Below are 24140 nucleotides of genomic sequence, written 5' to 3' on the forward strand. Positions count from 1 at the left end.
AAGTAATTTGATTGTATACTTTTAAGAATTGCACAGTGATTGGGACTGAATTGAATTCAGTTTTGCCTATCTGTAGCTTTATGTTTGTAATAGTGTGTTAAGGCTTTCCATTTTCTGTGGTGCAGGAAAATTAGCCACTATGGAAGAAAAGGATAGGTATGTGCAACTTTTTAACTCATATTTTACAGTTTGTCTAGGAATGCATTTTTCTCTTTAATAGGTAGAATCCTGTATTTGATTAAAAATTTAATGTATGGCAGTGTCACTGACTAGCTAAGATGCTCATGTATAACCTTATGATTTAAATTTAGAAAATGCCTTTGTCTCCGTGGGATATGGCACTATCAATATATTGTAGTCAGTAAGTTCTGATTTTAAAGGGTTTTAGTGAAATTTGTTAATGAAGATCAAATTCTGTTATACATTTCTTTTACCCTATCATTAAGTATCCACATACTTGTAAGATATTCCTGGGGGTTAAGATTATTAATATTGCCAGGTAAATAACTTGCAAGATGGTATGTAACTTCTAAGTCATGATGGCCCTTTTCCTTAATTTTTAGGGGCCTTAATGATAGTAATTTATGTGTAAAGAATAGAAGAGTCAGCAATGCCAGAATTATGTTTTGATTAGGTCTAGTGGGTATTAGGACATGAGGTTTTTGTGTGGATTTCCCTAAGCGGTATGATTTAGCACTACTTTTAAAATAAAATTGATTCCCCTAGTTTTTTTTTTTAAATCACCTTATTGAATCTAGACCTGATTTTATTTTGTGTCCACAAAGCCCCTTATTTTTTAAAAACATAATTTTAGACTGTAGAACCATTGCCCAAAAAAGTACAAGATGTACTTGCACCTTTTAGTTTATCCTATTATTAACAACTTAGACAACCATAGTAAAATAATCACAACCAGAAATTTAACATTGGTTCAGTACTATTAGCTGAATCATAGACCTTAATTCAAATTTCACAAGCTTTCTCTCTAATGTCCTTTTTCTGTTCTAAAATTTATTCAGTTGTGTCTTAAACTTTACTCTCCCTAATCTGTGACAGTTCTTAATTCCTGCTTGATATGTCTTTGACACTTTCGCTGAGTTTTAGTCAGTTATTCTGTAGTATATTTCAGTTTAGGTTTGTCTGTTTTCTCATGATTAGACTTGAGATTCCATATTTTGGGCCAAGAATGCCACACAGGTGATATGTTCTCCGTCTACCAAACCAGGGGGTACATGGTATCAGTATGTTTAATTGTTCATTTATTATTAACTTTTACCAGTTATGTTGGTGCTTGCTGGTCTTCTGTTTACAAAATTACTATTTTTTTACTTTGAAAGTGATAAATAGCTTGGGAAGATAATTTAACACTATGCCAGAAACACATTCCTCTTGAAAGTTTTGCCCATTTGTTTTAGCATTCATTGGTGGTCTTGTCTGCAACAGTTAGTACTGTGGTCTTTGCCTAATGTAAAACCTTTTAAAATATAGGTACTGTAATATTGTGTGTGTTTGTATGAAACACATAAGTTTTTGGCACCTGGCAGGCAGTTTTTTAAACAGGTCTTACACTGTGAATATTGATAGTACTTAACATTGCATTTTCAGTTGATAAATAACCCTTATTATGTGGCTTTATTATACTAATGAAATATTTCTGCAGTTAGGAAATTATTATTATTAATGTTTTTTAAGGTTTTGTTTTTATTTGGGATGTGAAAGGGAATGGCTGATTTCCCCATAATAAATAAAAATTATTTTTTAAGTACCAATGAAGAGGAACCCTTAGGGTCAAAGAGTGAATTTAATACTTTAGCTCATGAAGATTACTATATTAAGGTAGTTTTACAATCAAATAAACATTTTGTTGCTCTCAAGTTGACTCTATTTCCTGCTGATTCTTAAATGGGTAAATTTCTTAGCATATCCCTTCGAAGTCGATATTGAGTCCAGTTTTGCAGGTTTGTTAAATGAGACTTGAAACGCAGTTTCATGAACTTTTATCTGTATTTTTGAAATTTAGATACCTCTGAAAATTTTGGTCTTCATAAGTCATTTGGTGGCAAAGCCTAAGTTATGAAACAGATGTGAGGGTAGTCTTTATCCTTTGTAGTGGGAAATAATAATTCGTTGCAATAGAGAATCCTGCTTCAGACCCTTTGGGTATGGGAATGTAAGTGCACCACATTACTTTAAATTTTAAGGGGACCTGTAGTAGATAACTCAGTAAATTCTCAGTGATGCAAAATAAAATCAAAGGTGTGGAGTCTTAACTGTTTAAAGAATAGGTTATGCTATTAAAGTATCCTTCAGTAAAGAACATTACAAATAAAAACTTTATCCTTAACTCTTTTTTCCTACATTGTAAGACGAACACATTAAAATTACTTCTAGGATTAGCTTAATGCTGCAATTGAAATAAATCTGGAAAGGATTAACATCTGACTTTGATTTATAAATATTTTACATAAACTTATTTATAGTGCTTACATAGTTTACATATTCAGTGTTTTTGTAGTTTTAACCCATAAAAGTAATACATGTTTTTATTTAAATGAATAACACGTTAGTCCCTTGTGGTATTTTTTTAAGTTAAAAACCACGGCTTGGTGTACTTAACTGTCTGGCATCAAGGAATATCTCAGAAGACAATAATTTGTAATAGGTAAACCAATGTTTTTTAAAGGTTAATGAAAATTAAAAGGTTAACAAGAACTAAAACTTTAAAGGAGTAGTGTACTAAAATCGGCATATTTTTTAAATGCCACAATTTGTGGATTGAGATGTGTTTGACTTTACTCTTCCCTCCCCCACCCCCAGTTTTTTTGTTTGTTTGTTTTTGCTTCCTAAAGATTTATTAGCATGCTATAAAGTATTGAATAATTTTTTTTAATAGGCATAAAAAAATATGTTGTTGGCCTCATTATCAAGACATCGTCTGACCCAACTTGTGTAGAGGTAAGAGCTTTTTTGGCGATTACTGTGAGAGTGTAATATTTAAATATATTAGATATTCAACTTAAACTTCTGTCACAGACAGAAGATATACATACATGCACAGTCATTTACAATGGATCTGCAATCGTTTTTCTCTTGGATGGGGTTGCCTACGTTTGTTATTTATCTATTTTAGGTCTTTGTTTAATCTAAACTTTTTTTCTTTTCTTAGAAGGAAAAGGTGTATATCGGGAAATTAAATATGATTCTTGTTCAGGTGAGTTTTTACTTGATACAGTGTTTCCCTGAGAAGAATTAAATACTTCAGTTAGGCTGATTAGTTGAACAAAATATCCTAACCTACTTTTATCGAATAACTAAACTCACATCTTACAGAGTAGTGATAGTAGTGTTCACAATAACTACAATACTTAGCTACTGTCTGGTATTTAAAATTGATAATATGCTGTAGTAGGGAACATCAGATGCTGTAAACCCTTCACTTCTGGGCTCCAATATGGATTGGACTCCTTAAAGATTTTCTCATCTGCCTCATAATGTGAACGCTTCCTTTCCATGTCAACTGTTTCAGTCTTACCTTACTCAGTCTTACTAATTCATTAAAAATTTACCTTTCAATTCAAGCATCTCTTTAATTAATCTCTGTACTTAGCCTGTTTTTAAACCTATGTCTAACTTTAGAAATTTCATACTTACCTATCTTTTATAATATATCCCCCAAATTTCCTGAGAACATTAATTGGTATGTGGGAAAAAATAGGTTTTTCTATTTATTAAGTTACAGAAACATTTGGTTTTCCCAAACACTTGGCTTTTCACAAAGATGCACTTGCTTTTATACTGAGGACTTTGTTGTTAGCCTGTGTCTGGACGGGAGGAGGGAGGATTACAAAGATGTTAAGTTGCTTACCTCTTACTGACAGGTGGTACTGCAGAATATCTGGTTGGGAAATCCCTAGCATACATAAACAGTAGACTTGAAAATCGAATGTAGTCCACCCATTAGGCTGTTTTAGTCTAAGGTGATTCTATCCCCAATTGTAACGCTTCCTTTTTTCCAAATTTATATGTCCAAACCCTACTATATTTCAAGGCTCAGATTCCAGCCAAAGATAATGTCTTTCCCTGCTCATCACCGTTTTATCACTTAGAGTGAGGTCTTTGCATCTCCTAGGATAATTTGCACTTATGTGGTAAATACTGATACACATAGACATCACAGACAGATTAGACCAATCAGGGTAACTGAGAGGAATGGGGCATTTGAGACAAAGGACTTTATCTGTGCTATACTTTCTACTCAATGTGTTCTGTAGAGATTGGCATATTTCCTGTGTTAATAAAAGAGAAAATGAAAGGTGATTGATATTTACTCCTGCTTTTGGTATCACACAATTTCTGTGAAGTTTATTTGTCATTGACAAGTGCAATGAAATTAACATCTCCTATCTTATTTCAGATACTGAAACAGGAATGGCCAAAACACTGGCCAACTTTTATCAGTGACATTGTTGGAGCAAGTAGGACCAGTGAAAGTCTCTGTCAGAATAATATGGTGATTCTGAAACTCTTGAGTGAAGAAGTATTTGATTTCTCTAGTGGACAGATAACCCAGGTGAAAGCTAAGCATTTAAAAGACAGGCAAGTATTTTAGAATTTTAAAGTAATTTCTGAAACAATTACAAGGAATTTGGAGGTAGATTATAAATTTTTAAGGAACTATCATTGTTAGAAGTTAATATACTTTTAATTCTTTTTGAGAACAAATTTAAATACCAAAGTGGCCCTAATATTCTAAATATGGAGGCTGAAAAGTATGTGTGGGGTTACAGCAAAATAACTTCATACATATCACGTGGAAGGAATATAGGTTGAGTTCCCAGAAACCTCTTTGGGATCCATTTTATATGGTATTTACTTAATTGTAGGCCCAAGAAAATGACTTATGTTCAAATGTCTACTGTATTATTTCTGCATTTTGTCAGTTCCCCTATAGTTAACACTAGGAACATGCCAGATTTTACTTTTTTCAACATTGTAATAAGGATGTGTTCTAGTCATTCGGGAACAGAAATGTTTTACATTTGTGTATTCTGACTAGCTTCAGAATTTATAATTTATTCGTCTGATTTGGTGTATAAGCACATCTAACACTACTCGTTTTCAAATTTTTGATTCAGCTATCTTGATTTAAAAGACTAGATTGATTCAGATTCATATAAAGTGAATTGGCAAACCTTCAAGAAATGAAATTACATGCTTTTGTGGGAGGGTATAGCTCAGTGGTAGAGCACATGCTTACCATGCGTGAGGTCCTGGGTTCAGTCCTCAGTATTTCCATTAAAATGAATAAATAAACCTAATCTCCCACCCAAAGAAAACAATTTTTAAAAGAATTATGGGTTCTTTATAGGTGAGTTTTAAAACAGTAATATACATAGTTTTTATAACTTGATGAAGTTGATATCTGTGTTTACATAGAATTAACTCAAGTTTTTAATGACCAGGCTGCTGAAATGTTATCGGTATGTAACTAATTACAATGTTTATTTCTATGTGTCTTCTAAATCGATTACTTCTTTTTTAGCATGTGCAATGAATTCTCACAAATTTTTCAACTGTGTCAGTTTGTGATGGTAAGTACTTTTAATTTCATTTTTAAAAATAATAATTATAGGAAGATGACAATTTACAAGCATGTTTTCATTGCAGGAAAATTCCCAAAATGCTCCACTTGTACATGCAACTTTGGAAACATTGCTCAGATTTCTTAACTGGATTCCACTTGGGTATATTTTTGAAACCAAGTTAATCAGCACATTAATATATAAGGTATAGTGAATACATTTTAGTTTATTTATCAGTGGATAATTGCATGTATTTTCTTCATTCATAATGTTCTTTTGTATAGAAAAACCATTCTATACTCCTAGCTATAATCAACCTTGTTTCTAAGAATGAGGAAGCTACTCAAAAGAACTTTTCTGTAGTTTCAGCTTATAATTCTTAAGAACACTGTCAAAATCTACCATGCAGTCTTAACAAATTTCATGTGAACAACTAATAATGAATTTAGTTGGCCTTTAGTTGATTACATATGTCACAGTAGGGTAAGTTAAGGGGTATGTCTGCAGAATGGGAAATCTTTGTATTTTTTCCCACGTAATTTTAAAGCAGTAGCATGTAATGCCTATATAAAGTCTTAAAATTGTTCATCCAGAGATAATCACTTAACCAACTCGTGTATTTCCAGATGTTTTCTAGTCAGGTATAATGAATAAATTAGTATTTAATCAAGACCTTATAAAAGCAGGCTACGATAAACTTACATTTGGAGCTTTGTACAGGACTTGGTAAAGTGATATATTCTAATATGAATTTACTCATTAGAGCTACCATTTTATTGATAGACAATTTATTTAAAATTACTTGCCTTTGTCAACAGTTGGTTTGCTTTTTTTTACTACATGAAAGAAACATCCATGCTCTTGGCCAAATATTTACTTTGGATAAATTTTTAATACATGTTAAGTACCAGGTCAATAGGTACATCGATTTTTAAGGCTTTTGATGCTTACCAAATTGCCACCCACAAGTGGTAGGCTATTTTTATACCTTCCCAACAATAAAATGTCAAAGAGCTACTCTTCCCACACTTTCATTAATCCTAGGTATATTGCCCATCTCCTAAAATCCTTAACAATTGCAGTCCCATTAGATTACGCAGAAAACATGATGTCCTTAAAAAGTCATATAATAGGTCAAGGGGAAACTTTTCTAAGCAACTTGGTGCTTTAGAGATGTCTTGAGGATACATCAAAAGAAAGTGCAGTTTGCTCCTAAAGCATTTACTCCCTATTGGGTGGATAATGGAATTCCTTTAAAATATATGTACCAAAAAGACATTATCACCTCTTTATCTGATCTTTTTATCTATGTTCCTGATTTTTAAATTCTTTATTTTTTGTTTGTTAATTTTAAATAAAGTGCTTCAGGCCATTTAATTTTATGCTTCCCCCTTTGTTTCAATTAAAATAGTTCCTGAATGTTCCAATGTTTCGAAATGTCTCTCTGAAGTGCCTCACTGAGATTGCTGGTGTGAGTGTAAGCCAGTATGAGGAACAGTTTGTAACGCTATTTACACTGACAATGATGCAGCTAAAACAGGTAATACAACACTCTTTTAAAAACTGACTAAACAATTTTAGTGCCTTAGAAAAATGTGGGTTAGAGTTGAACCATTTCTGCACCTCTTAACATAAATAAATCAGCTGTAATGCAACTGCATATTTATTATATATATTACATGAAGGGTAAGCTAGAAATTTTTATGAACATTTTGAAAGTTCCTTGAAAATTTCTGGGAGTGTCATGGTAATTTATTTCTACAGAATTTAGAATCATGGTAAACTGGGGTTAGTATCATTTCTGCCTCTGACCTTATATCTCTTAAATGAAGGGATTAGCCTGTCCTTGTTTGACTAGGTATATATGAAATTATCTAGAAGGTTAATCATAGTACATTACTGTATATGTTTGTGATCTGATTCTGTTGAATATTTTTACACTTTTAATAACACTAAGATGGGAAAACCTCAAAGGATAATCTTTGAGGAAATCTTACTACTTGTAACATTAAAAAAAATCAAAAGCTAGAGCAGAAAGGTACAAAGTGGGTGTAATAGATCAAGGCTTTCTAGTGAACAGTAAACTGTTTAACTCCATGTTTTAAAATGAGTAAAAGTGTGGTGGAATTTGAGAACTTAAATGTAGTGTCTTGTCTTTAAAATGAAGACTAATGACTAATATGAATTTGCAGATGCTTCCTTTAAATACCAATATCCGACTTGCGTACTCAAATGGAAAGGATGATGAACAGAACTTCATTCAAAATCTCAGTTTGTTTCTCTGCACCTTTCTTAAAGAACATGGTCAACTTATAGAAAAAAGATCAAGTCTCAGGGAAACACTCATGGAGGTAGGCTTTGTGGAGCCTTTGGTTTCTGAAATTCTCTGCATAATGAAAACTTCAAAAGTAGTCTGAAATTCATGGACCTTTTGACATGTCTTATCACCTAATAGTCTGTGCAGTAAAAATACGTGTCGTCAATTCTGCATTACAATTAAAAGCCAAATTTCCTGATTTTGCATTCTACTTAATGCCAGTTCAATAATTTATAATGAAAATTAAATTCCTAAGGGATATGTAGATGTGTTATTTATAAGATAAAAGTCTAAAGGCCTTATTTTAAAATAGAGGTGTAATTCACATAACATAAAACTATCCATTTTAAACTGTATAGTTTAGTGGTGTTTAGTATAGTCACAATGTTGTCAGTCATGTGTCTATTCCAAAACATATTCATCATCGCCCACAAAGGATGATGCATGCATTGAAACAGTCATTCCCTTCATCCCCCTCTCTCCTCCAATCCCTAGCAACCACTGTTTAATGTCTCAATGGATTTACCTATTCTGAACCATTTCAAGTAACTGGAATTACAGTATATGGTCTTTAGTTTGGGGCTTCTTTCAGCTTAGCATATTACCATGTTACAGCATGTACCAGTCCTTCATCCTTATTATGGCTGAATAATATACCATTGTATGGATATATATTGAGTTTTGTGTGTTGATTAATCAGTTGATGAACATACGGAGTGTTTTCTTTTTGAGGGGGCTATTAGTAACAAATATCTTAATGTTTATACCTTTTTAAGAAACTTAACATTATTGTTTGTTTGTTTGTTTGCTTCTCTCTTTTATTGAAATATATTTTCTGGGCACTGCCTGCCTACCTAACTCAGCATGGCCTCTTTGGCACTGAAAGCTGGAGAATTAAAAAAATAGGTAAAAAAAATATATTGACCAACAATATCGTAAGGTTCTTGAAGCATTCTAGGATATGTCAGAAGGCAGCACAGTTTGCTCCTAGAAAAGTTCTACTGTCTATTTGATGAATAATGAAACTTCAGAGTTGTATAAAATACAACATGAATTATTTCCCATTAATGTAGCAAGTGGAAAGCAGTTTGAGGTTGGTTTAATAATGACTAAGGATTGTTTTACTAGTTTTGCTCTTCTGTGTAGGCCCTTCATTATATGTTGTTGGTATCAGAAGTAGAGGAAACTGAAATTTTTAAGATTTGTCTTGAATACTGGAATCACCTGGCAGCTGAACTCTATAGAGAGAGCCCGTTCTCAACATCTGCCTCTCCCTTGCTGTCTGGAAGTCAACATTTTGATGTTCCTCCCAGGAGACAGCTGTATTTGCCTGTGTTATCCAAGGTAACAATACAGTGGGTAGTGAGTGTGCTTCCTGTGATTTTTGAGGACTAAATGCAAATACTGGCTTTTATTTTTTGGCTAAATCTATCCAAATAAATGAGCTACAAAAAAAATTGAGATTCTCCATGCATACTGAGAAGTTGGACATGAAAGAGAATGGTTTTTAGAGTTTTGGTCCTTAAAGGTGTAGTCCTTTTACAAGCACCAGCACCACCTGTGAGTTCATTAGGAATGCAAGTGAGACGGAAGAACCTTAACAAGAGTTGATTTTTATCCGTGATAAATAAAGATTGAAAAATCATTATTGTAGAATTACATTTCAAGAATGTGCATCCTTTTATAGCATGGGAACAATTTTGTTTGGTATGTTGACTTTAAGTGCTTTGGGAAGGGGCTACATTTATTTGTTGTGGCTGATTCCAAAGATCTAAAAGATTTTTTTCTTCATTGTTGAATAGGTCCGTTTATTGATGGTTAGTCGAATGGCTAAACCAGAGGAAGTATTGGTTGTAGAAAATGATCAGGGAGAAGTTGTGAGAGAATTCATGAAGGATACAGATTCCATAAATTTGTATAAGAATATGAGAGAAACATTAGGTAAGTTAATAGATACTGTTAATTTAATCTATCTTTGTAATTCTGTTCTGAGGTAGAAGTACTTTTTAATAAATGTGGCATGTTTAGGTTCTGAATCTGTTAATAGCCATCCTTATTAATGTGCTGTTCTTAGTAAACAGTCTTTTTGCCCATTAAGTTTTGCATTTTGAAACATCTGAAACTTTTTCTTCCTTGTAGTTTATCTTACTCACCTGGATTATGTAGATACAGAAAGAATAATGACTGAGAAGCTTCACAATCAAGTGAATGGTACGGAATGGTCATGGAAAAATTTGAATACTTTGTGTTGGGCAATAGGGTCCATTAGTGGAGCAATGCATGAAGAGGATGAAAAGCGATTTCTTGTTACTGTTATAAAGGTATGCAATTGATGTGTGTGGGCTGGAACCATTAGACAAGTGTATTTTATTACAAATGACTGAAATTTGTCTTGTTTTACAGGATCTATTAGGATTATGTGAACAGAAAAGAGGCAAAGATAATAAAGCTATTATTGCATCAAATATCATGTACATAGTAGGTCAATATCCACGATTTTTAAGAGCTCACTGGAAATTTTTGAAGACAGTAGTTAACAAGCTGTTTGAATTCATGCATGGTAAATCTTATTTAATACACTTTATTTATTTTTGCTAAAATGAAAAGCGAAATTTTTCTTGAAAAATGTTTTTGATAATTGTTTTTGTTTTGTTAGAGACCCACGATGGAGTCCAGGACATGGCTTGTGATACTTTCATTAAAATAGCTCAAAAATGCCGTAGGCATTTTGTTCAGGTTCAGGTTGGAGAAGTAATGCCATTTATTGATGAGATTTTGAACAACATTAACACTATAATTTGTGATCTTCAGCCTCAGCAGGTATGTAGAGGACTAAGCACATTTTTCTTAAGATAGTAACTGCTGTTTAGTAAGAATTTGTTCATGGGAAGAGAACAAATGCTATTATTGGATTCACTTCATGTGTCTCTTTGGTTAAGTTTTGTAGTGAGGCAGAAATTCAACCAGAAGTTTGTTAGGCTGTTTTCCTATAATATAAACGATTTCTGACACTTGAACAAAATTAGTTTAAATAGGTATGTGGATTGTTTGTGTGTGGTTTTCCTTATTACGGTAGATAAAAGAAAATTTTTTCCTTTTAACATAGGTCCATACGTTTTATGAAGCTGTGGGGTACATGATTGGTGCACAGACAGACCAAACAGTACAAGAACATTTAATAGAAAAATACATGCTACTTCCTAATCAAGTTTGGGATAGCATAATCCAGCAAGCAACCAAAGTAAGTTTTATTCTTTTTTGTAAAAATGCTGGTGGTTGGAATTTTAAGAAAATGTTACTCACAAAGGTAGTAAATTCAGTACCTTTGACATGTATATATGATTCATAGGTGCTTTTAGGTGTGCTTTTGCACACTGAAAAAGTAATACATTTTTATATTTTGATGGAAAATTGGGAATATTTTGTTCTATTCTTAGTAGTGAAGACTTTTGTACTAGTTTTACCATTTAGGATTATAAATGTGATGGTGGTTTAGAGTAATGTGGGTAATGTATTTTGCTTTAGCTACAAGGATAATTCTCATATGATAAATGGAATTTGTTATTTTTCACAGAATGTGGATATACTTAAAGATCCTGAAACAGTCAAGCAGCTTGGTAGCATATTGAAAACAAATGTGAGAGCCTGCAAAGCAGTTGGACACCCTTTTGTGATTCAGCTTGGAAGGATTTATTTAGATATGCTTAATGTATACAAGTGCCTCAGTGAAAATATTTCTGCAGCTATCCAAGCTAATGGTAAATGATTCTGAATTCTTGTGGAATGATGTATTAAGGCAGGTCTACACTCACTGCTTTAGCATAAGCATTCAACATTTCTCACAGATTTAAATTAATCCCTTCCTTGTTTCAGGTTATCCTAGGCAATTTTTTTTAACTAGTCTCTTTTCCCTTATAACATTAGTCTTAGTTTATTTTCTCAGGAAATTCATCTGTATAGCCTTGTCTGTAAGTTTTCTAATGATAAATAGTATCTGAAGTACATGTAACTGCCAATGTAGAGTTTTGGTTGTCAAGTTGGATTCCACCTGATTATATTTTTCAGGTGAGATGGTTACAAAGCAACCGTTGATAAGAAGTATGCGAACAGTAAAAAGGGAAACTTTAAAGTTGATATCTGGTTGGGTGAGCCGGTCCAATGATCCACAGATGGTAAGTGAGATGTGCTGTTTGTTTTTAAGGTTGATGCTGCATTCTCTGGAATGTGCATATATCTCTATATACATTTAGTTAATTTAGATGTGTCACATTTTATAACATTTTATTTATCAGAATTCTTGAGTACGTTAAAATAGTAAGATATATTCCATCTTACTAAGAAATTGCTGTTAGTTGGGAGGGATGGCGCGCTGTAACAAAACTGAGATGATTGGATCATTCTTATTTTTCCATGGATACAGTTAGGATGAAATTTTTGTTTTCCTCGTGATCTTGAAAGCAGTCGACAAAGCTGTCATTAGATTGCCTCTTTAGTAGGAGTAGGCACTTTCCTAGTTTTGAAGGTTTGAATGTCTCTTTTGCTGTCTTATTCCCGTTAGTCTTAAGTGGTCTTCAGAAACTAAACCCACTTCATATACTTCAGCTGGGGAAAAATCTGTTTTATGTTTTATTATTGTTACACCTTTCATTCTCTTGATCCTTGGAAATTACAAGAAATTGTGTCTTGTTTATCACTGTTGGGTGAAAATAGCATTGACAAGTGTGCTATTTACTTTCATAATTTTGAAATTTCAATATTGTTCCTGTTGACAAGGTAAATTTCAGGAAACTTGTTCAGAAAACAGTTGTGGAATTCCCATGATTCCCAGAAGGTTTTAAATATGCATTATGAGATCAGAACTGCATTTTAAAAATTAGAAAGTAAAAAGTAGGATGAATTGAGGGAATTGAGAAGTTCATAATTTACAAATAGCATGGGCAGTAATTTCAGGAACATCAGAGGTAATGACCAGATGGGTCTCATATTTTATTTATAACTAAGATTTCTATTGTGATTTAGGGCTGTGAATTCAAAGATACTCAAATACTTTGGATCTGCTTTGTAGGAAAATAAACTATTTCAGTTAGGGTTAAGAGTAGAAATGTGAAAACGGGAAGGAAAGAAATAGGTTGAGGGAGATTAAGAGGTATAAACTTCTAATTGCAAAACAGATGAGTCACAGGTATGAAAATGCACAGTGTGGAGAATATAGCTCTAATATAACATGTTATTAATACATAATATTTCTATAGTCCGTGTATTATATGATATACATTTTATATAACAATATACTAATATAATGCAGACTATAAATGTAGTCTTTTTATGGTGACAGTTCATAACTAGTTATTGTGGTGATCATTTTGAAATACATAGAAATACCAAATTACTATCCTGTGTAACAGGAGCTAGCATAGTATTATAGGTCAGTTGTACTTAAACAAACATACAGCAAACTCAGAAGAAATCATTGCAGCAACATGGGTGGACTTTCGGTTGCCAGTGGAGAAGTGGGTGGGAAGGGACAGACTGGGAGTTCGAAATCTGTAGATACTGACAGGTATATTTAGAATAGATAAACAAGATTATACTGTATAGCACAGGGAAATATATACAAGATCTTGTAGCTCACAGTGGAAAAGAATGTGACAATGAATATATGCTCATGTATGACTGAAAAGTTGTGCTCTACACTGGAAATTGACACAACATTGTAAACTGACTATAACTCAATAAAATAAAAAAAAAACATGGGTGGACCTAGAGACATCATACAAAGTGAAGTAAGTCAGATAGAGAAAGACATATGTGATATCACTTATATGTGGAATCTTTAAAAAATGATAAAAATGAACTTCCTTACAAAGCAGAAAGAGACAGACAAGCAGAAAACAAACTTATGGTTACCAAAGTGGGGAGGAGGGATAAATTGGGAGTTTGGATTGGCAGATGCAAACTGCTATATAAAATAGATGAACAAGGTCCCCTGTATAGCACAGGGAACTATATTCAATATCCTGTGACTACCTATAATGGAAAACAGTGCGTGTGTGTGTATATATATGTTTAAAAATAACTGAATCACTATGCTGTACACCAGAAACTTAACACAACATTGTAAATCAACTATGCTTGAATTTAAAAAGAGAGATCAGATTTGTGGTTACCAGAGGAGGTGGAGTGGGTGGAGGGTGAATTGGATAAAAAGGAAGTCAAAAGGTAGAAGCTTTTATTTATACAATAAATAAGTACTAGGGATGTAACGTACAACATGATAAATACAGTTAACACTGCTGTCTGTTATATAAGAAAGAGTAAATCCTAAGCGCTTTTGTCACACTCAAAAAAATCTTTTGTTTCTTTAATTTTGTATCTATATGAGATGATGTTCACTAAACTTAGTTGGTAATCATTTCATATATATAAGTAAACTTAACACAGCACTGTACATCAATCGTATCTCAATGAAACTGTAAGAAAGGAAAAAGTGAGAACTAGTTCTAGTTAAGAGAAACCCAAGTGGGTAAAAAGGAAAAATAATTTTGTCCTTATCCTTCAAATCTTTCTAGACCTGTTTCATGTAGTGGGACACTAGTAACTAGAAATCTTCAGTTAAATAAAACATTGGTTGTGTTTACGTGTTTTAATAGAGAACCTGAAAGCATAGAAATTACACCCTAATAAGACTATTGAGAAGCTTGGAAAACCACACGCAGTCTTTCTGGCATAGTCCAGTTTATTTTTTGAGAGTAAATGATAGTTATTGTTTCTATTTATTGAGATGTCAGCTAGTATTCATTATGTTAAAAATCACTGAGTGGCGTCCTCTTTTGGTTAGATATGAGTACCTTGGTACAATATTGGTTAGGACGACTCTTCTTTACTCTGAGGTTACCCATCCCACATAACAGTGTCCCAGAATCGTGGTTCTGCTGCAGAACTTAGAGCTAGTCATTTGATTTCAGGCCTCAGTTTGCTATCGTACAGATTTAAACTGCATAATGTTCATGGCCTTCTCAGCGTATTGTGATTTGTTGGTTTCTGTTAGTAAAAAGTTTTAATACACAAAAAATTACAGTACAGGAGATGACATTGACCTGACTGTTTAATATGAGTTACCAAGTGCCTAAATTAAAATCAGATTATTTTTTAAACAGGTAGCTGAAAATTTTGTCCCTCCTCTGTTGGATGCAGTTCTCATTGATTATCAGAGAAATGTCCCAGCTGCTAGAGAACCAGAAGTGCTTAGTACTATGGCTATTATTGTCAACAAGTTAGGAGGACATATAACAGCTGAAATACCTCAAATATTTGATGCTGTTTTTGAATGCACATTGAATATGATAAATAAGGTATGTGTTTTTGCCTTTCAGTTATATAATGGAAAGTTCTGCAGTGTGTTCTTACCACTTTTAAAAGCATAAATGATGACTATCTTTGATTACAGCATAAATTTTAGGCTCTGATACTAAATATTTGAACTAGATCATAAAAATACTTGTTATTTTTAATTTGCATGGAATTCTAAGAATTAAAAATAAGTTTGGTATTTATTCAAATGGCAGCTAGCATTGAAAACTTACTGCATTTCAGTCATTGGCTTTAGTTGTATTAATTTGTTTTAAATAAATGAAAAGGGAGGATTACATTTTAGGTTTTTTTTTTTTTAAGGTTTTTAAAATAACATTTATTTCTTGAAAGCTGATGTGTATAATAGGAAACCAAAAAACACAAAGAACAAAGTAATCCATAATCACAAGCAGTTTACAGTTTGATGTGTCCTCTTAGGTCTTGTTTGTGTATCTCCTTAACTAAGCATCCATTTTTACGTAATTAAGATCATTACAGTTACACTTTTTCATATATGATGAATATTTACCATTTTAGAGTCCCAAAACTATATTAGTATTTTGGTAACCAATATACTATACCAACTCAGTCTGGAAGGAAAAAAGGGTAATCCTGCCTTTCTTGGCAATAAAAATTTCAAAGACAAAAGTGGCAACAGCCCTCTAGATAAAGATACTGCCAGAATTATGATTAGTACTACATTCCCTTAATGCAACTAAAAATGAGTCATAAAGCAACAGAGTTCACAAAGTGTAATGCTTCTAAGAGGATTCATTATCCAACCCATACTATTAAAATATTAGCAAAGAAATTTGTTTTTTTTTTTTTTTAAATACTTTATTTATTACTGTATTATTTAGTTAATTTGGTCAGGGGAGGTGATTACGTTTATTTTTAGAGGAGGTACTGAGGATTGAGTCTAGGACCTCATGTAAATACACACTACCACTTGAACTGTACCCTCCCCCCAGCAAGGAGGTATGTTTTCCACTGAATTACTTAACAATGGATTCTTACAGTACAGCCAAAAGAGATGCACACACATCATTGGTTATCATCAAAATTTATATGGACACATCTGCATACATCCCTCCCTTGATACTACATTTTAGTTATTATAGTGTAGTATATGCTTATTATAAGGAGTGGGAAAATATATTAACTAAGGAAAAAAATGTAGATGTTAAGTATACACATTTATACAATAGGTAACAGTTTTTCTAATCTGTGTTAGTGGTCTCAAAGTCATTAAAAATAATAGTAATAGTCTCAGAGTTCCTAGAAAATGTGATGGTCTTTATGTGAGTTTTGATGAATATTCTTTAAAATAAGGTGCCCTTGTATTGCTTCATTTTAGGACTTTGAAGAATATCCTGAACACAGAACAAACTTTTTCCTACTACTTCAGGCTGTCAATTCTCATTGTTTCCCAGCATTTCTGGCTATTCCACCTGCACAGTTTAAACTTGTTTTGGATTCCATCATTTGGGCTTTCAAACATACTATGAGGAATGTAGCAGATACAGGTAAATACATAGAAACAATGTTCTTTATTCATTTGCCTAGCAACCCAAAATCTATGTACAGACACCTAACAGATGTGTATAGTGGTAGACAGGTAGTTATCAATTTACTTGTCCTGGTTTTGTTTGAGTGCATCAATTGCATAGATATGTCTAAGTCCTATAAACAGTTTAATCATCTGTTTCAGAGTGAGTCTGTAGGCAGAATTGAGTTACGGGGAGGTGGGCATAAGATTTAAGGCAGGGAGAGCATCACTTACCCATATCCTCACCTCAACAAAGGAAAAAATAAAACATTTCTAGCAGGAGAGTTGATTTCTTTTACTTTTAAGTAGTAATTGGTTTATGTATTAGAAAAATTGCTCAGTTGTGCTACTTTTGGAGTGGATGAGGAAGAATCAAACTAAACCTTCAGAAATAATGCTAATGTGATAATGGTTAGATTATAGTCTGTAAGTAAGCAGTCAGTGGTTCTAGTTTTAACTCCATTAGTGATTTAAGATAACCTAGGCAAATAATTGTTAGCCATTAGCAAAAAAAGGGGGAATGGGCTTTGAATGAATTTGTTAATAGCTGAAGTACTATCATGAATGTCAGTATGTAATAACTTTGTTGGTGTTATATGTATTTCAAGGCTTACAGATACTTTTTACACTCTTACAAAATGTTGCACAAGAAGAAGCTGCGGCTCAGAGTTTCTATCAAACTTATTTTTGTGATATTCTTCAGCATATCTTTTCTGTTGTGACAGACACCTCACATACTGCTGGTAAGGATTTACAGCCATAGAAATATTAAATGTTCTGGTTATTTCATCTTGGTGTTAATGCTGTCCTTCTTATCAACAGGTTTGACAATGCATGCATCTATCCTTGCATATATGTTTAATTTGGTTGAAGAAGGAAAAATAAGTACACCATTAAATCCTGGAAATCCAGTTAATAACCAAATGTTTATTCAGGAATATGTGGCTAATCTTCTTAAGTCTGCATTCCCTCATCTACAAGAGTAAATACACTTTTTAATAAACTTAAATTTTTAAGCTTTTTGTCTTTAAGTGATTTTTTTTTAATCATTGTGTTTTGAATTGCAGTGCTCAAGTAAAGCTCTTTGTGACAGGACTTTTCAGCTTAAATCAGGATATTCCTGCGTTCAAGGAACATCTTAGGGATTTCCTGGTACAGATAAAGGTATGTAATTTATTTGCGATCACAGAAGTATTGATACTAAATGTGATTGAACTGTTGCACTGACACTTTTTGTAATGTGAAATGACTGGGCTTTTTAAATAATACAAAGTGTTAATGGTTTTAGACTGAACTACAGAAAGGAAAACTTAAGACCAGGACGAAGATAGGCTTGAAATGTTTTGGGCAACTTTTTATTAATATAATTCATTTTAGAAGGTCTAAATATCTATTGCAGCATTGTGATTGAATCCCATAGATCATTTTAAAGGAGTGAAATTGAGGAAAGAAACACATTGGTAGTTCCTTTGGGAATTTTATACCCCTGTTGTTATTAAGGAATCCATTTTAGGGAACCATGATAATTAGATTATCAGCCTATTTTTTTTTTTTTTTACTGCTGTTTTACAATGCTTTGTTGCAGCCTTTAGGACAGTGATAATATAGTTAAACTTGATCATTAGTCTGAGAAACATCTTCTTGGTATCATTGCTTATGAAGTATATTTTGTATATGGCATCACACTATACCTCTTCTGTAATCTTACCTTTTTTTCTTCCAACTTTCTTTGGTTTTTAATTCAACTCTAGAATTATAAAATAATATACTATAATTTAAAATCAGCAATTGATGGATAAATTATATCAGTTATGTAAACAGGGAGGTGCTTATCTACACGCCCCCCCAAAGGGAAGTAATTTTCTGAAATTGAAGTTTATTATGTTGACATTTCAACTGTCTTTTCACAGGAGTTTGCAGGTGAAGATACATCTGATCTATTTTTGGAAGAAAGAGAAACAGCTCTTCGACAGGCTCAGGAAGAGAAACATAAACTTCAGATGTCTGTCCCTGGCATCCTTAATCCACATGAAATTCCAGAAGAAATGTGTGATTAAAATCAGAAGTCATGCTGATGGGGGTTTTTTTGTTTTTTTTTTTTTCCTTCCTCTCTGCAACTCTTGTTAGCAGAAGAAAACAGCATCTGGATATTTGTCGACCAAAATGATGCCAATTTGTAAATTAAAATGTCACCTAGTGGCCCTTTTTCTTATGTGTTTTTTGTATAAGAAATTTTCTGTGAAATATCCTTCCATTGTTTAAGCTTTTGTTTTGGTCATCTTTATTTAGTTTGCATGAAGTTGAAAATTAAGGCATTTTTAAAAATTTTACTTCATGCCCATTTTGTGGCTGGGATGGGGGAGGAGGCAAATTCAATTTGAACATATACTTGTAAATTCTAATGCAAAATTATACAATTTTTCCTGTAAACAGTACCAATTTTTAATTAGGGAGCATTTTCTTTCTAGCCTGTATTTCAGTCTAGAAGAAAAGATAATGAGTAAAACAAATTGCGTTGTTAAAAGGATTATAGTGCTGCATTGTCTGAAGTTAGCACCTGTTGGACTGAATCGTTTGTCTAGACCACATGTATTACAAGTCTGTATGGCAAGTTTGCAGCAAGATCATGTGCATATCATCCCATTGTAAAGCGACTTCAAAAAATATGGGAACACAGTTAGATATTTTTACACAGTTCTTTTTGTTTTTGTGTGTGTGTGCTGTCGCTTGTCGACAACAGCTTTTTGTTTTCCTCAATGAGGAGTGTTGCTCATTTGTGAGCCTTCATTAACTCGAAGTGAAATGGTTAAAAATATTTATCCTGTTAGAATAGGCTGCATCTTTTTAACAACTCATTAAAAAACACAAAACAAAATTCTGGCTTTTGAGATGACTTATACTAATTTACATTGTTTACCAAGCTGTAGTGCTTTAAGAACACTACTTAAAAGGCAAAATAAACTTGGTTTACATTTATTTTCCCTTTATTGGCTCAAACTTATTCGTATGTTAATGAAAGTTGTTACTTGTTTTTAGGTATTAGGTAACATTTTAAAATGAAGTTCAATACCAAGTATTTCTAAGTTTATTGAGTAAAGGCAGCACTTGGGTAAAATGAACGTGGTCTTGAGATACCTTCTGTTTCCAAGAAACAAATCATTCCTGTGAGAGGTTGGCACATGTTTTACTTTTATTTGCAGTTAAAAAGCATCTTTTCTCTGGTTAGGAACTAAGAGTAACGAAGATTAAAAATTAGCCTTAATGAGAACCCATGTACAAGAAACTACTGCACATATTCTTGAACATAACCCTGGGAAGTAGTCTTATTCCTGTAAGAAAGGTGGGAGGAAGGGGAGAATGTGTAGAGTGGCTACAAAACATGAAAAGGGAATAGAAAAAGGAAGCCAGCTTGGGTGAACCCATTTCCAGAGGATTAAACTAGCCTATTAACCTAGACTAAAACATAAGGGTTTGAAATGCCTCATGTTCGTGGAGGATCAGCACCTTTTTATAACTGCCATACTCCTGTAACTTTGTAGGTTTGGCAAAACTGGCATTATTTCAGTAAAAAATAATCATGCATAAGATCTTTCTAGAACAAATGGTAAGATTTTAATATTTAAAGAAAAATAATTGAAACACTTGTTTTAAAACAGCTTTGAGGCACGGATGGTATATAGGTGAGTGGTACAGTGTGTGCTCAGCATGCACTCGGTCCTGGGTCCAATCTCCAGTACCTCAATTATAAATAAATAAACCTAATTACGCCCCCCACAAAAACCACGTTTTTGAAAAATCAGCTTTATTAGGATCTTTGGCCTTCTTACTCATGTTTGTTGAAAAATAATTTAAGAAGTTTATTGGATTAGTCAAGAGTTCAGGTCCAGATTGTTTTCTCTGAATCAGCTATAAGTTCATATTTATTTTAGAAGAGCCGTTGCCGTTTCCAACAGTGGTCATATATAATTTCTTTATTCTGCAGCCTCATTGCCTACCTTAATATGTTCTGGATATTTCAAAAATGAAGCTTTGACCAGGAAACCAGGATTAGTCCAACTAATCATCTTTAGAAATGATTCACAACTGAGGACTCAACCACTGCCAAAAGTAAATAACACCTTTATTTAGATTAATACGAGTAGTTACAGCTATAGGCAAAAAGAATCACTTTTAGATTCAAAATACATAAAGAATTTTCAAAACATTGAAACAGAAGCCTCAGATCTAGTTTTTTTGTTTTGATTTAAATTAGATCTCAGAGGTGTATTCTATTCCATAGTTCAATCCTTTGTGTGAAGATTGTTTACAGGACAAGTCACTTAAACTTTGAAAAATAGGATCATAAAACCAATTCGTGTGTCAGTTATGAGGATATCTCATCAACAATAGGATGCATTTTTCCCTTCACATTTTAGCGTCTCTGGAAATTGGGGTGTAATGTAGCTTAAAACTTACAGTGGTTAGGCAATACCACTGATACAGTCCCTGCTTATATTTGAGTGAGCTTAATTATAGCTGTATGCATTACCTTAATCGCTATTTAAAAGTGTCCTACAAAGGATTGCTCAACAACAAAGTAAAATTACTGTACATGCAAAAGGTATACAAAGACAGCAGGACATAAATGTGATAGTAAGGGAGGAAATACTTGTTACTGGAAGGATGATCTCCATATTGCAAAGTGGCAACCAAATTTTTCTTGGGACCTACGCAAGGGAGTTGCCCATAAGATAAATGCTAAGAATTATCCACTAAAACTCCAAGCAGTGCAATTTTATTCATGAGAAGTTGATAAGTGAATAGATGAAATTTCAAAAAGGCTGCTGTAACCAATTCATGCATTTTCCAGTAAGGACTATCATATTGTTATATTTGACAGTGTTTTCCCAACTCTGGGTGGTACATAAAATAATGGTACATCTTGAAGTTGTTATCTTAGATTTGAAATAAAGCAGTTAACAGTTCAGTCTTCACAGGCTATCTTTAACCCCACATTGAGTCAAATCTATGGTAGACTTAAACCTAGGACACAGACATTTCGTAGTTTGATGTTGATGCAACAGACATACTGGGCTAGAGTTTGAAAAAAAATACAATTTTAGAATACTGAGGGGAGTTAATTGGTCAGATTTTGTGTATATATAGGATTTTCCTCCCAGAAAGTTTTCCAGCAGAATTCATTTATTCTGTAACAATGTGAAGGCTTAAGTCTATGGAAACAAATTTTTAAAGTTACCAGCCACATAAGTCAACTGATTTTGATGTAGTGATTAGGCTCTTAAGGACAAAATGCCTGGATTATAAAAAGCTACATAAACATATTTATAAATAGTGCTTTTGGTGATTAAGTACTTCTGTACAGTTTCTTAACTACTTTTTGTGCTTTGCATCTCTGTGATACATTCTGGGTAAACTTCAATAATTAACAGTAATTACATAATATGGCTAGTTAATGTCAGGTTTCCCCAACTGTTCCCAAGAATGTCTTTTCATAGCTTGTTTTTCCAGATTGGTATCAATTTAGGTTCATGCTTTTTGTATTTGTAGTTTATAATTTCAGTGATTGTTTTTTAATTCTTAAAAAATATTTGGTTACTATTCAGATCTGTTTTTTAAAGTATCTTCTCTTTTTTTCATGTTTATCTATGCATAGTTTATATTCCATATTATGACCATTGTTCCCATTGACAAAAGGCTTCCTCCCCACCTCCCCACTGGTAACTTTGGCTTCAGAGTCCATTTACCATTTTGATTTACAGTTTCATTCTGGGGGCACTAGGGAATAAATTCTTACTAGCTTGCAAAGTGGTTATATATTTAGGAACATTTTAATAAACATTTTAAGGTGTTTTTGGCTCTTGTAACAAAAAGTAACAGCAGTGATTTATTGTAGTTAGTTAATTTTGTTGTGCTCATATCAGTGAAATCCAGAGAACCAATACAGAACTTGGAAAGTGCAGCTTTATGATAACACTTTGTGGCAATTTAGAAATTTGTTTTTTTCTATCCAGCACCTGGATTATACCCCAAGGTCAAATACAGCTGTGGGAATTTCAGCTGTTACATCTGCATTCTAGGCAGCAGGGAGGGTAACAGCTTCCTCTTGTGAGACTCGAACAAGTCACAGAACACTTGAATACATCTCCATAGCCTCACCCAACAAGAGAAGCTGAGAAATACAATCTTACGGCTGGATGCATTGCCACTCTGAATAAATCTAGCATTCTCCTAATGAGGAATGGGGAGAGTGAACTGAAGAAAATAGTCTCAATCACAAGTTCAGCAAAAATTAAGTGAAAGTAAGGGACAAAGGCAGTTGACTCCATGGGAAAAGTAAAAAATCTTTTCTCTAAGCACTGAGGTACTGGCAGTGCCAAAGAAATTGTTCCTGTTACAGTGGCAGTTGCCTTTGTCATTCACCGTCTACAATTCTAAAAATCCGTATGTACAGGGTGGCAGACAAAACCATTTACTCCTGGTCTCTGTAACTAATTGCTATGTCATATCAGTTTTCTTGATCAGTAAAGAGAAACTACTGAAACACTCTGACTTTACAAAATGAAGACTTTAACACCTAAAGGAGAGGAGAAACTACAGAAGTTGAGGGGAAGGGCCAGGTCTAAGAGTTGGGAAGGTTTGTATGGGAAACCTGTTATTTCCATTGTGTAAAAGGGCTTTTGAAAAAATGGGTGCCTAAAATTCCAGAGTCCTTTCCTTGATCTGCTTCTGCCTGACCTATCACTGCTCTCACCTCTTTGTCAAGACACCCAAGGAAATTATTTTTTTTCCCCAAAGTTTGCTGACTGAACTAGACCTTTTTTCCCTGACGTGGAAGCACTTGCTCCTCTTTAAGTCTTCCTTTGTCCTCTCACCCTATGAGTATTTCTTTGAAGCTTATTGTAGATCAACTTACACTTAATTTATTACATCTCTCTTCTTCTGTTAGCCTATTAGGATAAATCCAGAGTTTCATGAAAGCTGGGATACACTTTTTTGTTTTCCATCAGGACATTCATAAGAGATCCAGCCTGAACAGTAACATTAACACTCTACGCTTGCTACCCTAAGTGAAATTCCGACCCAGAATGCCCTCTCCCTACAACTGTAACAGGAAAAGAAACTCTAGGCCTCTCACACTTTGATCTCAAAGTCCTGAGATCAGACATTCAAAACGAGATCAGACTTACTCAACCTGCCCCATCAGGTAAGAGCAAACTATTCTTAAGTATGTTTTATTACCTTTTTATGATTCATCTGGTTCTTTCTTAAGCACAGAAGGTAATGGTGTACTTTCCACCTTGTTTTCCAGACTATTGGCAGTGAGAAACCTTTTCATTCTCGA

At 33.4% G+C, this 24140-nt stretch overlaps 1 protein-coding gene across 1 annotated transcript in view; it reads left to right on the forward strand.

Annotated features, from left to right (window-relative positions):
• Positions 1 to 19774, forward strand: part of XPO1 (exportin 1) — a 38343-nt gene extending 18569 nt beyond the window's left edge. The window contains exons 5-25 of the mRNA XM_015237027.3: positions 2894 to 2955; positions 3167 to 3211; positions 4415 to 4596; positions 5543 to 5591; positions 5668 to 5787; positions 6994 to 7122; positions 7775 to 7933; positions 9046 to 9243; positions 9702 to 9840; positions 10039 to 10220; positions 10303 to 10459; positions 10556 to 10719; positions 11006 to 11140; positions 11474 to 11657; positions 11965 to 12071; positions 15057 to 15251; positions 16607 to 16775; positions 17407 to 17541; positions 17621 to 17780; positions 17866 to 17962; positions 18709 to 19774. Of these exons, the coding sequence (XP_015092513.1) occupies positions 2894 to 2955; positions 3167 to 3211; positions 4415 to 4596; positions 5543 to 5591; positions 5668 to 5787; positions 6994 to 7122; positions 7775 to 7933; positions 9046 to 9243; positions 9702 to 9840; positions 10039 to 10220; positions 10303 to 10459; positions 10556 to 10719; positions 11006 to 11140; positions 11474 to 11657; positions 11965 to 12071; positions 15057 to 15251; positions 16607 to 16775; positions 17407 to 17541; positions 17621 to 17780; positions 17866 to 17962; positions 18709 to 18855 (2915 nt within the window). The 3' untranslated portion in view covers positions 18856 to 19774. The remainder of the gene's footprint in view (positions 1 to 2893; positions 2956 to 3166; positions 3212 to 4414; positions 4597 to 5542; positions 5592 to 5667; positions 5788 to 6993; positions 7123 to 7774; positions 7934 to 9045; positions 9244 to 9701; positions 9841 to 10038; positions 10221 to 10302; positions 10460 to 10555; positions 10720 to 11005; positions 11141 to 11473; positions 11658 to 11964; positions 12072 to 15056; positions 15252 to 16606; positions 16776 to 17406; positions 17542 to 17620; positions 17781 to 17865; positions 17963 to 18708) is intronic.
• The last annotated feature ends 4366 nt before the right edge of the window (positions 19775 to 24140 follow it).

The sequence above is a fragment of the Vicugna pacos genome, chromosome 15 (genome assembly GCF_048564905.1).
Source record: "Vicugna pacos chromosome 15, VicPac4, whole genome shotgun sequence".
Classification (NCBI taxonomy): domain Eukaryota; kingdom Metazoa; phylum Chordata; class Mammalia; order Artiodactyla; family Camelidae; genus Vicugna; species Vicugna pacos.